This window comes from Triticum aestivum, chromosome 5D, assembly GCF_018294505.1.
Source record: "Triticum aestivum cultivar Chinese Spring chromosome 5D, IWGSC CS RefSeq v2.1, whole genome shotgun sequence".
In the NCBI taxonomy this organism is placed as follows: domain Eukaryota; kingdom Viridiplantae; phylum Streptophyta; class Magnoliopsida; order Poales; family Poaceae; genus Triticum; species Triticum aestivum.
The window spans coordinates 426100462-426117765 of NC_057808.1; the positions used below are offsets into that span (position 1 = coordinate 426100462).

Consider the following 17304-nt stretch of genomic DNA (forward strand, 5'->3'; position numbering starts at 1 on the left):
ATGTTCCGAACTCATGGTATTGTCCCCACCAATCATGGATGGCACTCGGCATGCTCCTACCTTTGTTCAGCTATAAATTCTTTGTTCAGCGGCCTCCGGACATCATCACTTCACCCCACTACTCAGGAGGAATTGTCACGGAAGAAATTATACACAATCTGCAAAAAGATGAGCAGGTTTCATCCAGAGCATCAGTGCAAAATGAGAAGCAGGTTGCATTAAACAAAACAAACCTCCACTAAAGTTGTGTTTTCCTCTGGAAGCAAGTCGAGGCTACAAAGTGCATACTCTGTACATTCGTAATAAATCCTAACACTACTAGAGGCATGTGTGGCTCGAGTTTGGAGTATGTCCTTTTTTGACGACTTTTATTTATACATCTCAACCATCCAAAGTACATAGACGGTGATATGTGCAATGGACCAATTATTGCCAACGAGCAGTGAGCAATATAGTATTTGAGTTCTTCCAGTCATGAACGCTAACTTGGCTAGCCTATATATATGTAGGATACTTTCCGGGTCACTTCTCTAGCACTGTTAGCAGGCATGAGCCACTCAAATTCCATAGCAGTATGACAACCTAGGTTTGAGACACAAGTGGAAGAGGGTTCGATTGAAGTGATCACCATGGTAGTTTATCTTAATGCTAGCACCACAAAAAGTGAGTATCTGGAATGCGAATGGGTGGTGTTGGGAATAGGTGTCAAACAACATTATAAGGAATACCGATCCAGGCCTAGCAGGCAAGCTTGCAGATTGCAAAGGAACTCTCTGTGAACGTATGATGAAGTGACAAATGTGAATACGAAGCTTGAGCCTTCAGCGGTTAGCACAAGCCCACGACTCATCCCGCTTGCCTAATTCTGTTATAGAGTCATTGCCACGCATTCTAATTTTCAGTAGGCCCATGATATGCTTCGGTACACCCCCTTAAAAATTCTGTTTTGGTATAGCACTATATAGTGAATGCTCATAATGTTGTAATTTTACATATCTACATATAATTAACTTCAGAAAATAGCATGCCTTGATATTGTTCCCTGTGTAGTGTGAATTATGTTCTTAAAGGTTAATTTATATTTATTGTGAAGTGCCTTTGCATGTGCATGCATGGTTACAAGTACTAGTACACTAAAAGCAACTACCTAATTTTTAGAGTATTCCAAGTTTCTTCTGTACTGAATATTAGTTCCCAGTCTCTTCCAAGAAAAAGAGAAAGTGAACATGTTCAAAAGGCATCCACATAAGTGCAGATCTAAAAAATGAAAGAGACTCCTGCAGTCGCAAGACCAAAATCTGTCACATCCAAGTATCCCAGCACAAAGACGAGCATTCTCTGTACTGTAAGCCTTGATCTTCAGACTTGGGTTCTGAGTGGAGATTAGAGCTTGTAAATCATCACAGCAAAAGATTACCTGAACTTCTTTTCAAATATTCATTCGATACGAGCCGCCCACACCCCACAGTCAGACCAGTGTCCTGGGTTCCTAGCTGAGAGCAGCAAATCGGTTCATCGTTAAATTTTGCCCCTTCAAAATTGTAGTGGGCCATGAGCACAAAATTCAGCAAAATAATGGTGGCAAAAGAAAACAGCCTTGAGAATGAAGAATAGCAGTGAAACAAATGATGTGATTCAGTGATGCCAATGTAAACCAAGTAGCGTTGTTCTGTTTCCAACCAATTGTTAACAAACATACTATAACTTGCAGCTTGATACTTCGATACGAGGTCATGTAACATCATACTTTGATACTTTGGTTCTAACAAAATTCTAACATTCAAGGATAACATAAATTATGAGACACGTATCAAAGAGCAAAGATCACTTGAACGGAACATGTTACTGTACTTTACCTAGCAAATAATTATTTGTAAAAAGGAAAAAAAATTATGCACTCATGTACTGATACGCTGCACTCGGAGCAGCGTATTATTTTTTCAAATACCACATTCAAAACCTTGTTTATTACTAACTGAACATAGCTATATATACAGTAACTCATTGACCAAACTACTGAAATTGGGATACATAATTGGGCGAACATTAAACTGCTAAATCCTCTCATATAAATATATTCAGACATAATATACTTGGAAGGCACAAAAGTACTCTTTCATCAGATCATGCATCAGTACATTGTCTCACTAACTGTTCACATAAGGTAACTAATAGCAACTACTACGATACATTATTAACCTCATCGGTGACAGCCACTCTATAAACTCAGCAGGCTTCCTGTATAAATGCCAATGGAATTGGGGTCTCTCAGTTTTAGCGAATCGGGATAAGTGTCATGTCTTGGATCATAACTTAGCAGAAATCCCTCTCCTGGCTCTCCATTACAAAGGATACCTTGTAGATTACCCTCTGCACTGAAGAAGATCTTCCCATCATCGAACATCAGAAAAGGGTAACTAAAAGGCCTAGCAACACGTGAAGGCATGCTGTATTTCTTAACCCAGATAACTTTCTCAAAATCTGTCAGAAACCACAAGTCCATAGATATGTTATGAATATTGTGAACCATAACCAAACAACCATTCAACTCAGCCAATGATAACTGGAGTTCAAGTTTTGAGTAACTGCAATCCTCGTTCTCTTGCACAAACATCTGCACCTGTTCTGGACCACGTAGAACACCCCACTCTTCCGTCTCAAGGTTGAAACAAGCTATGCTGCCAGGCTCAATGGTTATAACCCCAGTTTCAACGTATGTGGAGTAAAAGTCCATCAAGAAGTACACCATCCCATGGACGACCACCCATCTCATCTTGTGACCGCTACAGATATGGGACGGAGGGTCCTGTTTTCTCCTCCAGCTTCCATTGTTCATGTCATCAAAGGTGATAATCTCACATACCTGCCGGTCACCAATTCTAGAGACACGTAGTGCCTTGTACTCTCTGGTAGAGGAGACCTGCCCAATTGCACACGACTGGATTTGGCAGTGCCATTTGTTCATTCCCTTCACCTCTAGCTCATGCACCAATTCCTCTGAAAAATCAATCGGCAAGGTGATGGTAGCTCCACTGGCCGGGTTCAGCACCCAGAAAACCTGAGAGAACAAAACCCAGTTGAAACAGACGAGGTCTAGCCGCGTGCGTGCAACACGGATGATATCGCCCTTGCTTGTGAGCCGGCGAACGGCATCACCCGACTCGTTGACCAAAACAATCTCATAGCCGTTGCTTGGAAACCTCTTCACGATGTTGCCCGACAGATCCGAAATAGCAACGCTGTTGACCTCACCGTCGTCGCGGTAGGCAATGGCGAGGAGCGGGGGCGCCGTGTGGTGGCGGCACATGTGCGCCGCGATGAAGAATGGGTCGGAGGTGAGGGCGCGCCAGGAGGGGCAGACGGCGCGGAGGCGGCAGAGGTCCTTGGCCGGGATGCGGAGGAGGACCTCGTACAGAGCGTCCGCGGGCAGGTCGCCGGAGCTGGAGGCGGCGGGGCGCGGCTTCGAGGACGACATCGCTGCGGTAAGTAGATCCCATGAGCAAGCGAGGGAACAAAATCGACGATGGGTTCAGATGGGGTTGTGTGCCGAGTAGACGAAGCAATTGGTCTTACCGAGAGAGGTGGCGGCGAGCAGTCGATCACTGAAGACGAGATGTTGGAGGGGAAAACGGCCGGCGGTGAATCGATGGCCGTCGCACTGATCTAGGGTTTGGTTTAGGCCTTTGGGACAGCAAGGGCTCGAATGCGAAGTGTCCCGAACTTCCGAATTTCCCAATTTCGGCTAAATCAAAAGGGAAACACTTTAACAGTCACCTAATGGAAGTCATTCGTCAAACCAGCCGCATGCCATCGATTCGCTTAAATCTCACGGTCAAGGGTGCTTTCCTCATTTGACGAGTTTCCAAAATAGCTCATTCGATTTTGTCGTAGCATCCTCTCCAATAAGGCGATAACACCTCCCGCATTAACCCCACGCCCCCACCAGCCTCAAACTCACCCCATCGCTCGTCCTCATCTCCATCGCCTACTCTCGTTCCACCGATCTCGCCAATCCCCTCGCCGCCCTCACCTCTTCACCATGAACGAGCCCTGGTGTGCCGTCCCAACCGGTGGCTCCCACCGATATTAGCACGACGCCCATGTCCTATAAGCTCGCGACCCCATAGCCGTCCCGGTCATCCCCTTTAGCTTCGATCCCTGATGAGTGATGCGCTATCAGTCCATTAACTCAATCTGATTGCACGCTTTAGGCCAAGAACTCGAGAACCGATCAATTTAGACCATAAACTCGTTTATTTGATCAAATAAGCCAAAACCAATTTGAGAGGGGAAAACACGGGCATGTGACTGCCATGTCAGCACACCTTAGACCCCTAGCGCTTTGGTTAATTTGTAGTGGGTGTTTTTTTGCAAACTGGCCATTACAATAAAGTGGCTGAAGAAAAAATAAGATCCTGGTTCATGGTACTCGAACTCGTACTATTAGGAAAGAGGATTGCCTAGAAGACCACTAAATACAATTACTGGTTGAAGAAATGGGAAGCAGCTGCACTATATATTTACAACAAGATGTTTGGCGTTAACGGTAGCATGCAAAATCTGCTCATTGACCGATCGCTTTCCTTTTTTTCACGAGTAGTATTGTACGACAAACAAAGGAAAATGTAGCTACGAGCAGCCGCAACAGTTTTTGTTATTCAGTTGCACATAGCCTCTCACTAACCAAGTAACCATCTATTTAAATTAAGCATATTGCTTGTGATCTGACAGAAAGTAGCTTGTACCATGGTCATTGCCTTATATGATCTCTGAATAACTTCCCACGGTTCCGCTGCTTGGTCTAGAGAGCAGACTCTACCAAAAAAAAACTCTACATACAAAGGTATAATGTCACGTCGTTCTAACACTCCCTCCATTTCATAATTTAGTGCGTCCTTAAGATTCAACTTTGAGCATAAATTAGACCAACAATACATAAATCGTTTTACTGAAAAATTGTACTTTTAAAAACTTCTTTCGAATACGAATTCAAAGGTATTTGTTATTTCCCGCAAAAAAAAAGGTATCTGTTATGCTACCGGCGCAGTCGCCCATGTTGGTTAAATTTGTGATAAAGTTAAATCTCAAAAATCTACATTATAGAATGGAGGGGGTATATAGTTTGTGCTGCATAAAGTTAGCAAACTGATTGATATCTGTCGCATGTGTCTCCAAGTAAAATTATCGATATATGTCAAACAACTATTCCAAATGAGTTGAAATTTTCCCAGATCGGTACTAGGTACATTTGTGTTTTAATGGCATTTTTTTTCTGAAAATATTAGTTTTGAACCAAATTTTGAATGAACTAAAACTGCCGACACCTCTCAAAACCATTTGTCGAAATGAGCTGAGATTTGAAAGGAATCATAATTTGGCTACAATGTTCAGAACACTAGCACCCCAGATGGTAGATATAGTTGGCACCAAGTTTTAGCATTGAAGTAGTTGCCGTATGGTCATTACACGCATCATCGAGCCTCGCACGCCATCGACTTTAGCATCCCTCCGTGTAAAGTTGGTGGTTCGTGCAAAATTGCCAAGTTGCAACACTGCCAATGGTAGATGTCTTGTGCAACAAACCTGTATAGTAGACGGTCTGTGCAAAATTGACCTCAATAGTTGACAGTTCGTCAAGAGAACGCACGCATGCAGCGCTTAGATCGTTTTTCTCTCCCCGGTGGCTGGAACCCTAGCCGCCGCCTGGAGAGGCCATCTTTCAGCGCCGTCCTCCAGTGGCTCCCCTTCGCCGGCGACCTCGGTCGTCGGTGGTGAGGGGGGTCGCCGGATCCACGCGTATGGATTGTTTTTTTACTCTTGTAGTCTAGGTTTTTAGGCTGTTCATCGTCTTGACTTCGACGGCGACGATGACGGCGCTGAATAAAGATTCTTCGAATCCTTCCCTGACGAGGCCATCGGTCCTATGGTTGGGGATGGATTTGGAAACCAGTCTGTTCAAGTAAGGATGGCGTGGCGACGGCGGCATCCTCGTGGTGGACCTGTGTCCTCGGGCTCTGCCGTTGTGACGGCGTTTGCTCCAGCGTCGACGTGGAGCTTAGGAGGTAGTCCAGGAGCGGATGCAGATTGTGGTCTGCATCGACGACATCTGGAAGACGGAACGTGTGCTGGGTTCGTGGTTCGTGGATGGCAGGTATGGTTTCCTCCTTCGACGTCTTAGTCGTGGTGGGGTGTCAGATCTGGAGTTTGATGGCGTGTCCGGGGTGTTGCCCCGGTTTGATTCGTTCAACGGCAATGGCTTCACTTTTGATGAGCCACCTTGGAGGTCCGCAAATCTGCATATCAGCGATGGAGCCGCGTCGAGCTCCGGTGAGGAGGTGATCCGTCATTCTTTTCTTCGGTGGCTGTTGTGGTGGTGCCGGAGGCATGTGACGGGCGTTGGTGTCAAGCTTAGAGATGTTCTGCTATCTTTTCAGTTTTATCATGTCGGTTCTTACATGACTTGTACTTTGTTCTTTACGATATGAATGAGACACGTATTACCATGAAAAAAAGGTTGACGGTTCATCGAACAACGCGCCCTGTCGACGTTTCGGCTGAGCCATCAAACCAGTATTCATCTGCATCAACTCAGGTGGGGTGTCTTTTTTTTTTTGAGAGAGAGAGATAGAGAGGGAGGGGGGAATCAGTATTCGGTTTCAGTCCTGACATTCTTGGTTTTGGCTTCTCATTTGGAACAAGCACAAAAAAAGTGCATTTGAACTTGCCAGGATATCTCCGCCTCACTTTGGCTGGATCTCCCTACAACCTGAGGGCCCAGTGCAGTGAGCTAAACCATGTAAGAAAGTGAGAGTTCCGGTGAATTTTAGCTGAACACATGGCACGCTTCCCTTGCCGTGCGTACAAAGTACAAACAGAAACAAACACAGTATTCCCTCCATAAAGAAATATAAGAGCGTTTAGATCACTACTTAAGAGCAAAGTAGTGATCTAAACGCTCTTATATTTTTTTACAGAGGGAGTACCTCGCAAGCAAGGTCAACAAAGACGGAACACCATTCTAATGGAAGCAATACATATTATGTACAGAATTATTCAGGAGTTTTTTAGCCACATCCAAATAGCGTGTGGCAGACATGCATGGCGTAGCAAATTTAGCAAATGCACAAGTTATACAGCAAGCATTCTGTTGCGGCTTCGCATCTTCGCTGCTGATACCACAACGACGATGGAGCCTAGCCGACTACTAGGTATTAAAGTTTCTTTCTAGCGATACACCGAAACCAAGATCGACTCCAGGAGGGCTGCCGATCACATCAGAACAGAGCCTACTCCTCCTTCGAGGCGTGCGTGGCGGACACCGTGGAGACCATGGAGTCGACGCCGCACTTGTTTCGCACGTTGGAGCCCCTGCAGATCTTGTAGTAACCCTTGTCCCCCCAGTTCTCGCCCCATGAGTTCTTGATGATCCAGTAGGGCTTCTCCTTGAAGCGGGAAGGCGCGAAGCCGGACGCCCCGTAGCCGACGAGAAGGACACCGTGGTCGAGGTGCCTGCCGCATATGTATGGGCATGACACTCCGCCGATGTATGTCTGCATGTATGCAGCGTTGATACCGACTACACATGAGAGGAAAAATATGTGTCAGTGATTTCTAATATATATAGATTGATTGTTCCATGTGCTTAGAAACACGGATCTGGATTGTAAACTCCATGTGAGACAGTTATACTCACTGGCCAGCGGTCCATATTTCACAAGGTTAGCAGCAATCTGTTCTTCATCAACAGCGACAACGCTGAAGTTTTGAACTGAAGCAGCAATCTTGGACTTCTCAAATTTGCAGGTACCGTCCTTCCCGGTGTAAGGGTAATCCTTTTCTCTCTCAAGGCCACCAGATTTCAACAGATAGCTGAAGGCTGAAGTCATCAACCCACCGTTGCATCCAGCATCGCATGAATCAGGTTCTGCTGGGTCGCACTGAAAAATTCACAATATGATGCAGCATATTAAGTTGAGGCACCCATCAAAGTAACCAGGCAATAAAAGGTAATATAATTGTTTTACTACCCTTGCATTCGCATTGCAGAAAGAATTGTTCAATGAAAAAGGCAGAACAGCACGGCATCTACCTTACTAATATTTTTCTAGACAACAGTTTCCTGTGATACCAGTGGTTATTGACTGGAGAAGATAGGTAAACTGAGATAAATACAAAGAAACATGTAGTATCAAAACTAAGTAAACAGCAAGACAGCAATATAAGACCTACCCAGCTAACAGTTTGCTTTTTTCCCCAGTTACAGATCAGAATATCAAGTTAAGTGGCATCCAGTTCAATGAGTTGACAATATAGAAATCATCAAACAACTTGGATTAATTACACAAAAATTTCAGTGGCTATGCCTATTCTGGTGGATGGACAGTAATCTTGATAGTCCATAGAGATCAAAGTGGCACCTTTACAGCTCGCCCACCAAATCAGTGAATAAGCACAAGGCACCTTGGTGAATACTGAATACTGAGTCACTGACCGATGATAGGTCTGTCTCAACCTATCCATTATCCTAAATTATGACATCCATCCACTCACCAAACATTCTTATCTTCATCTTTATTCTAGGCTTGAAGCTATCATCTCAACAAAAGGAAGGCTTTAAGCTACCCCACCCACCACCACCAACAGGTTCTCCAATATAAGTTTGAGGTGATTACCATGTTGATTATTTTGGCTCTTCTCATAAAAGAAGTCGATCGCTTTTGTTGACTGTTAATTAATGATATCTCAAACGATATTGCCACTCTTTGTCCTTCAAAATTCCCTTGTAAAGTTTTCCATGGAATACTGATCCCAGTTCCCCTCTCAGAATTCACCTAGACCCTTTATTTGGTTTGGTGCGTTGCCCAATCAGAAATCGACAACATAGAAAAGGTCCACACCAACAGACAAAACATAGTGACGTGCCACAAAAATCCAACCTATCTTGAAACAATCAACCAATCACAAAAAAAGAAGAAAAAGGAGCCTCACCTCATGGTCGCAGTCGACCAGCTGCTGCTCGGAGAGCACCTCCATCTTGCCCGTGGCCAGGTAGTTGGCCCCCTCCAACGCCCCGGACGCGCTGAACGACCAGCACGACCCGCACGAGCCCTGCAAAATCACCAAGGTCAGGGGACGAGGCCAGATCGGAAGATAAAACGGCCAAAGAATCAGGGGAAACCTGGTTCTTGACGGGGCCGACGGCGCCGTGGTCCCTCCAGTCGAAGTCCTCGGGGAGGCCGTCGGTGGGGAGGACGGGCGCGTCGTGCGCCGACCCGGCCATCTCCCGCAGGAACGACCGCCGGGTGGTCTTGAGCCCCAGGAAGGTCCGGCGGAACTCGGCCGGGGTGAGGTCGGAGAACTTGGTGACCCCGTGCTCGGCCGACGGGTCGAGCATCTGGTGCCGGCGCGCGCGGCGGAGGTTGGCCTTGAAGACGGAGAGCCGGTGCGCGTGCTCCTCCGCGTCCCTGTAGGTCTTCCCGAACCGCTGCACGAAGCCGAGGAACTGCGAGTCGAGCTCCAGGTCGTTGTCGAGGGGGTCGGGGCCGCCGACGACCTGCCGGATCAGGGGCTCCTCGTCCCCCGCGGCCGCCGCTGCCGGCGGCGGGGAGAGGAGGAGGCCCAGGAGGACGAGGAAGGGGGCCACGAGGCGATGATCCATTGGGGGGATTTTCTTGGTCGCTTGTCCGGGTGGGTTATCTTTGCTTCGGCTCCACTTCGTGTTGCTTTATAGGAAGTTGTTAAAGGGGATATTTTCTGTTTAGACTCCTGGGTGCTGTTCTTTTTGCGGACGGGTCCTCCGAAGATCCATGGATTATCCAAAGATATTTTACTCCTCCTTGTGGGCCCCACGGGATATACCCACCGTGGACGGTGGGGTCTGGGAGAAGAAGCCGACTCAGCAGGGGCCTACACACACGACGAGGTTGATGGCACGAGACCAACAAGCCGATGAGCAAACCAACATCACACACTAAATGAATATAGATACACATCGGACACTCACAACGCAGGGTTTCCTTCCCCTCGCGTCATCCAAGTAGAGATCAAGGTGCTGTTGGGTTAAGTCCCTTCACAAGTCCAACACATATGAACCGTTGATCTGTTCTGCATCCAACGGTTGCGAGTGCTTCCAAGGAAGTGAAGCAAGGAGAAAACCCTAGCCACTCCATCCCTGCTGGTGGTGGCTGCCATTCGTGAGAGTGAGAGAGAGAGCACACAAGAGAAAACACAACCTGAGAGAGAGGAAGAAGAAGAAGCAGAGGTTCTGTCCAGATTTGCTGCATCTGACTAGACAGTGTTCAAGCTGGTGGTTGGAGGCTCAAACGTGCTTGGATCAACCCCAAACTTGGTGAGCTCGTTCCTTACTTTGAGTACTTCGATCTGGTTAGCTGGTTTGAGGATTGGGTCAGTGGAGCATCAGATTTGAGAGTGGTTTTGTCAGCTCTGACTGCTGCAGTTTCAGAACAGGGTAGTTTTGGGAGACGAACAGTTTGGGTAGGCAAATGATGTCCGATTGAGCTGCAATTTGGAGGGGATGTCAATAACTCATGTGTCTACTTGTCTGCCAAATTTGGTGTTGTTTGGTTCAGCGGTTTAAGAGCAGTTTGCAAAACACTGAAGGGTACAGAAGCTGTGTAAACTCTGCTTTGCTGAAATCTTGCTTCTCGTGGTTGTTGTTGCTTTTGCCGGTTGGCAACGTGGAGAGTGTGTTGTAAATCTCTCTAGAAGTTCTAGAGCAGACTTTGTACTCATCATTCTCATAGTGAAGATGCGTGGACCGGTCAGTCCACAGCCGTGGTTTTTACTCCTCAAGTTGAGGAGGTTTTCCACGTTAAATCCTGTGTCACATGTGCATGTTGTTTGTGTTATTCCGCTGCTTACTTGTTGGTTGAAGCTTTCCTCAAAGTTCATCACAAGTAGAGGGGGCTGTGTAGTGTGCATATTTGCCGTGTCGGTGAATTTGTGCAGCGCATTGTTGCTGTCCAGCCTCAACAAAGTGGTATCAGAGCCTTGGTTTGCTTGTGCAAATTGCTGAGTTTCTTGTGGTGAAAGATGGAAGTGAATACCAGCAGGATGATATCTTTGAATGGTACAAATTATCAAGCATGGAAGAGCAAGATGGAGGACTTGTTCTATGTGAAAGAATACTGTAAGCCAGTGTTCTCCACTGAGATGCCGGAGGGCATTGAGGAAGGTCAGTGGAAGGTACTTCATCGCCAAGCTTGTGGGTTTATTCGGCAATGGGTCGATGACAATGTTTTGAACCATATCATTGATGAGACACATGCATGCACCTTATGGCAGAAATTGGAAGAGTTGTTTGCCCGAAAAGAAGGTACAAACAAGATGTTCTTAATCAAACAATTGATGTGCTTGAGGTACAAAGAGGGCACTCTAATTGCAGATCATGTGAATACATTCCAAGGCAATATAAATCAGCTTTCTTCAATGGGAATAACATTTGAAGATTAAGTGAGAGCTTTGCTGCTACTAGGCTCATTACCGGACAGCTGGGAGACCTTTAAGGTCACGGTTTGCAATTCAGCACCTAATGGAGTTGTCACTTGGAATCTTGTGAAAACGAGGGTACTAAATAAAGAGTCCAGAAAGGTGGCTGAAGCTAGTTCTTCCTCACATTCAGAGGTGCTAGTCACTCAGTCCAGGGGGAGAAGCAAGAGCAGAGGTCCAAGTAAAGGGGCAGAAAGAGGTAGGAGCAAATCAAAAAGTAAGTATGCTGATTATGAGTGCCATCACTGCCATCAGAAGGACCACATTAAGTGGCAATGTGACAAGTGGAAGAAAGACAAAAAGAAAAAGAAGAAGTAAGATCAGAAGCAAGTTGACAGTGATAGTGATAGTGACACAGAGGGCAACCAAGTTACTGCAGTAGAAGAGGACATCATGCTTGTTATGCATGAAGAAAATGAGGGCAGATTTGGTTCCACTGTTGAGGAGAGGATCACTTTTGTTTCTGATGAAACTATCAACCTTGTGGATGGTGACGGGATGATTTGGATACCGGACAGCGGTGCTACCATTCATGCTACATCTCGCAGAGAGCTTTTCACTAACTATATATCAGGTGATTTTGGTGTTGTGAAGATGGGGAACAATGATAGAGCAACCATCATTGGAAAAGGAGATGTGCATTTGAAGACCGCAAATGGTACAAGGTTAGTCCTCAAATCTGTGAGGCATGTTGAGGCACTTCGTCTCAATATTATCTCGGTTGGTTTGCTTGATGAAGATGATTACTTGAGCAGTTTTGGAAAAGGGCAGTACAAGCTCAGCAAAAGCAACATGATTGTTGCAAGAGGTAAAATGGTCTCAGTGTTGTATCATGTTCATGCTAAGCTCTTTAGTGCTTCTGTCAATGCACTAGAGAAGGATGATCATTGTGCTCTATGGCACAAGAGAATTGGGCACATGAGTGAGAAGGGGATGACAGTGCTTGTGAAGAAAAAAATGTTGAAGGGTGTGAAATGAGTTCACATCAAGAAATGTTCAGATTGTCTAGCAGGGAAGCAACACCGAGTTGCCTTCAAGACTCTACCTCCTCACAAGAAGCCCGAGAAGCTGGACTTGATACATTTCGATGTTTGCAAAATGTCAGTAAGATCTCTTGGTGGTGCTAAGTACTTTGTGACTTTTATTGATGACTTTTCCAGGAAAGTTTGGGCCTTCACTTTGAGGACCAAAGATCAAGTACTAGGTGTATTCAAGCAATTCCAAGCCTCGGTTGAGAGAGAAACTGAGAAGAAGATCAAGTGCATTCGCACTGATAATGGAGCAGAGTACATTGGGCCATTTGATGCATATTGCAAGCAGCAGGGTATTAGGCATCAATTTACTCCCTCGAAGACACCACAGCTGAATGGTCTTGCTGAGAGGATGAACAGGACAATTATGGAGAGAGTTAGATGCTTGTTGTCAAGTGCAAAGCTACGCAAAAACTTTTGGGGTGAGGCTTTGATGACTGCAGTTTATCTTATTAATCTCTCACCAAGTTATCCTTTGCAGGGAGATGTTCCTAACAGGGTCTGGTGTGACATGGACGTCTCATATGACCACCTGAAGGTTTTTGGGTGCAAGGCCTTTGTTCATATTCCTCAAAATGAAAGGTCAAAGCTTGATTCGAAGACACGACAGTGTATCTCTCTTGGCTATGGTGGTGATGAGTCTGGCTACAAGTTGTTTGACCCTATAGCAAAGAAAGTTGTGAGAAGCCGTGATGTTGTGTTTGTTGAAGACCAAACAATTGAGGATATTGTGAAGACAAAGGGGCAGGTTCCTCCTCAGCAGCAGCAAGACATGATTGATTCTGACCCAGTTCCTGCAGCTCCAGCTCCTGTGCAAGTTGAAGCAGATGCAGAAGATGTACAAGATGATGTACATGGTGATGCAGTGAAGAAGATGCTCCCCAGCAGCAGCAACAAGAGTATGATGCTGAAGTTGATGATCCGGATCAGCAGGAAGCACCAGCACCAGAAAGTCCACTAGCTGCTCCACTCAGAAGATCCAATAGGGGTCGAATTCCTTCCAGCAGGTATCCCTCAGATCAATACGTGGTGTTATTATCTGACGGTTCAGAACCTGAATGCTTTGCAGATGCAATGGAAGATGAGAACAAGAAGGAGTGGAAAAATGCTATGCAAGAAGAGATGGATTCCTTGCATAAGAATCATACTTATGAGTTGGTGAAGTTGCCCAAGGGCAAGAAAATTTTGAAGAACAAGTGGGTCTACAGAATCAAGCAAAAAGAGCACACATCACATTCAAGGTACAAGGCCAGGCTAGTTGTAAAAGGATTCGGCCAGAGAAAAGGCATTGACTATGATGAGATCTTTTCTCCGGTTGTGAAGATGACATCCATAAGAGTAATCCTTAGCATGGCAGCAAGTCTCAACTTGGAAGTTGAGCAAATGGATGTGAAGACTGCATTCCTTCATGGTGAGTTGGAGGAAGAAATATACATAGAGCAACCTGAGGGGTTTCTTGTGAAAGGCAAAGAAGACTATGTGTGCAAGCTGAAGAAAAGTCTCTATGGCCTGAAACAAGCACCAAGACAATGGTACATGAAGTTTGAAACTGTCATGGGGAAGCAAGGCTACAAGAAGTGTAGCTCAGTCCATTGTGTGTTTATTCAGAGGTTCTCAGGTGATGATTTCATCATATTATTGCTCTATGTGATGATATCCTGATTGTTGGCAAGAATATCTCTAGGATTGCTAAGTTGAAGAAGGAGTTGAGCAAATGTTTTGCCATGAAAGACTTAGGTCTAGCAAAGAACATTCTCGGAATGAAAATTGAGCGAGACAGAAATTGCAACAAGTTGTACTTGTCTCAAGAGAAGTATATTGAGAAGGTACTTCAGAAGTTCAGGATGGAAAATGCTAAAGTTGTGAGTTGTCCACTAGCAGCCCATTTCAAGTTGAGCAGAAAACAATGACCTACCACTGATGAGTAGAAAAAGAAAATGCATCATGTTCCTTATGCTTCAGCGGTTGGGAGTTTGATGTATGCTATGGTGTGTACAAGGCCTGACATTGCTCATGCAGTTAGTACTGTGAGCAGATTTATGTCCAATCCAGGAAGACCTCATTGGGAAGCCGTGAAGTGAATTTTGAGATATCTCCGGGGCGGCACAAATCTGAAACTTTGCTTTGGTGATGGTGAGGCCAAGCTGATTGCTTTTTCAGATTCTGACATGGCTGGAGAGGTTGACAGAAGGAAGTCTACTTCAGGTTACTTGGTTACCTATGCAGGGGGACTGGTGTCATGGAAAAGCAGGCTGCAAAAGTGTGTGGCATTGAATACAACTGAAGCTGAATTCATTTCTATAACAGAGGCGAGCAAAGAGCTATTGTGGCTGAAACGGTTGGCTTGTGAGCTTGGTTTTAAGCAAGACAAGTATGTGTTGTTTTGTGACAACCAAAGTGCTATCCACTTGAGTAAGAATACAAGTTTTCGTTCAAGGTCCAAGCATATAGAAGTCCGTTATCATTGGATTCGAGATGTGTTGTATTCCAACCAAATGCAACTTGAGAAGGTTCACACCGATGACAATTGGGCTGATATGTTGACTAAAGTGGTGACAAGGAAGAAGCTCGAAGTATGTCGCCGGCTCGCTGGCATGGCTGCCGGAAGGCAGTGAGACCCTCCATGATGTCGGGAGGGGGAGTTTTTTGGGCTAAGTCTCTCCTCCACATGGAGGTGTGTTGGCAGCCCAACATCAGCCTACACAAGTCCAATACATATGAACCGTTGATCTGTTCTGCATCCAACGGTTGTGAGTGCTTCCGAGGGAAGTGAAGCAAGGAGAAAACCCTAGCCACTCCACCCCTGCTGGTGGTGGCTGCCATTCGTGAGCGTGAGAGAGAGAGCACACAAGAGAAAACACAACCTGAGAGAGAGGAAGAAGAAGAAGCAGAGGTTCTGTCCAGATTTGCTGCATCTGACTAGACAGTGTTCAAGCTGGTGGTTGGAGGCTCAAACGTGCTTGGATCGACCCCAAACTTGGTGAGCTCGTTCCTTACTTTGAGTACTTCGATTTGATTAGCTGGTTTGAGGATTGGGTTAGTGGAGCATCAGATTTGAGAGTGGTTTTGTCAGCTCTGACTGCTGTAGTTTCAGAACATAATAGTTTTGGGAGACGAATAGTTTGGGTAGGCAAATGATGTCCGATTGAGCTGAAATTTGGAGGGGATGTCAATAACTCATGTGTCTACTTGTCTGCCAAATTTGGTGCTATTTGGTTCAGCGGTTTAAGAGCAGTTTGCAAAACACTGAAGGGTACAGAAGCTGTGTAAACTCTGCTTTGCTGAAATCTTGCTTCTTGTGGTTGTTGTTGCTTTTGCCAGTTGGCAACATGGAGAGTGTGTTGTAAATCTCTCTAGAGGTTCTAGAGCAGACTTTGTACTCATCATTCTCATAGTAAAGTTGCGTGGACCGGTCGGTCCACAACCGTGGTTTTTACTCCTCAAGTTGAGGAGGTTTTTCCACGTTAAATCTTGTGTCACATGTGCATGTTGTTTATGTTATCCCGCTGCTTACTTGTTGGTTGAAGCTTTCCTCAAAGTTCATCACAAGTGGAGGGGGCTGTGTAGTGTGCATATTTGCCGTGTCGGTGAATTTGCGCAGCGCATTGTTGATGTCCAGCCTCAACAGGTGCCCCTTATTGCATAGAAAGAAGGGAGATTGAGAGAAATACAAGGGAAGGGTCATTGCCTCATTGGAGCACCAGAGCACCATCGGCCTCATAAAAACCTCCTAAAAATAATAAAATATTCATTCTATCATATTCCTAAAAACCCTTATATCCCCGACATGTTAAGAGGACCCTCTAAATCATCCACATAGCATCTAAATATAGTGGAGAAAGGGGGAAATACACAAGCCCCTCTAACCTCACTTTGTTATAATCAAGGAAGTTTTCCTTCTTTCCAAGCTCCCGCTCTCGACCACCTCATCGTGCCACCGTTGTTTCCCTCTTATCCCGGCCAAATAGTTGCCAAACATCTCTACTCACCGCCATGGGTCAATGCTGAATAGAATGCAATATGTAGTCTGCATATGATCATCACCGTTGCGGCTTGGCCAACCGCCACCATGGTTGCACCATGGGATCTCAATACGCCAACCCTCTGCTATCGCGAACTCCTTCTCTCTTGTCATCCATCCATCTGAGAGAACTCCTACCGCATGCGTCGAGCCTGGGCCATCAACTTCCACCCCGGCCAGAGCAAGACACACTTAAGGCGTTTTTATGAATTTCTCAAGAGATCATTTCAGCTTGAATTCGTGGGGTTTAATCATATAAAATATGTGTTGGATTGCACAATTTATGTATATGAGCTCGCTCCTCGAAGATACTTCGTCCTCATATGATTTTGATGAGGGTTTGTTCGAAAAAAGTTGCTTTGAGAAGGTTGCATTGTTGCTAGATGAATGTGAGGTAGAGACAAACATGAAGAGGAAGCATCCAGGTTCGCAAATAGGGCATGTGAATATTATGGAACAAAACGGTAACTATGACCAGCTCATCCATGACTACTTTGCGTACAAACCCGTGTATCATCCGCATCTCTTAGGCCAACACTTCCCTATGTCAAGAGAGCTCCTTATATGTATTTTCAGTGATATGGAAGCAAAAAGGAAAATGAAAAGACTTAATATCTTGACATTGTAAAGAATTTGGTTGAGTTGCTCTTATTCACTACAAGTTTTGTACATTGATCGGCTAATCTGGCTCATGCACATTCGCATCGATCAACTCTAGCGCGCGCACATATAACTATTGTTTTT

At 45.5% G+C, this 17304-nt stretch overlaps 2 protein-coding genes across 2 annotated transcripts; both read right to left on the reverse strand.

Moving 5' to 3' along the window:
* Nucleotides 1-2035: 2035 nt before the first annotated feature.
* Nucleotides 2036-3787, reverse strand: LOC123122354 (putative F-box protein At1g47765). Its single transcript, XM_044542542.1, has 2 exons — nucleotides 3574-3787; nucleotides 2036-3477 (listed from the first exon to the last, which is right to left on the reverse strand). Exon 2 carries the CDS (start codon nucleotides 3473-3475, stop codon nucleotides 2219-2221), a length of 1257 nt encoding a protein of 418 aa, XP_044398477.1. The 5' UTR covers nucleotides 3476-3477; nucleotides 3574-3787; the 3' UTR covers nucleotides 2036-2218.
* A 3232-nt stretch (nucleotides 3788-7019) lies between these two features.
* Nucleotides 7020-9708, reverse strand: LOC606331 (cysteine proteinase 1). Its single transcript, XM_044542543.1, has 4 exons — nucleotides 9179-9708; nucleotides 8989-9108; nucleotides 7694-7937; nucleotides 7020-7576 (listed from the first exon to the last, which is right to left on the reverse strand). Exons 1-4 carry the CDS (start codon nucleotides 9656-9658, stop codon nucleotides 7287-7289), a joined length of 1134 nt encoding a protein of 377 aa, XP_044398478.1. The 5' UTR covers nucleotides 9659-9708; the 3' UTR covers nucleotides 7020-7286.
* Between the last annotated feature and the right edge of the window lie 7596 nt (nucleotides 9709-17304).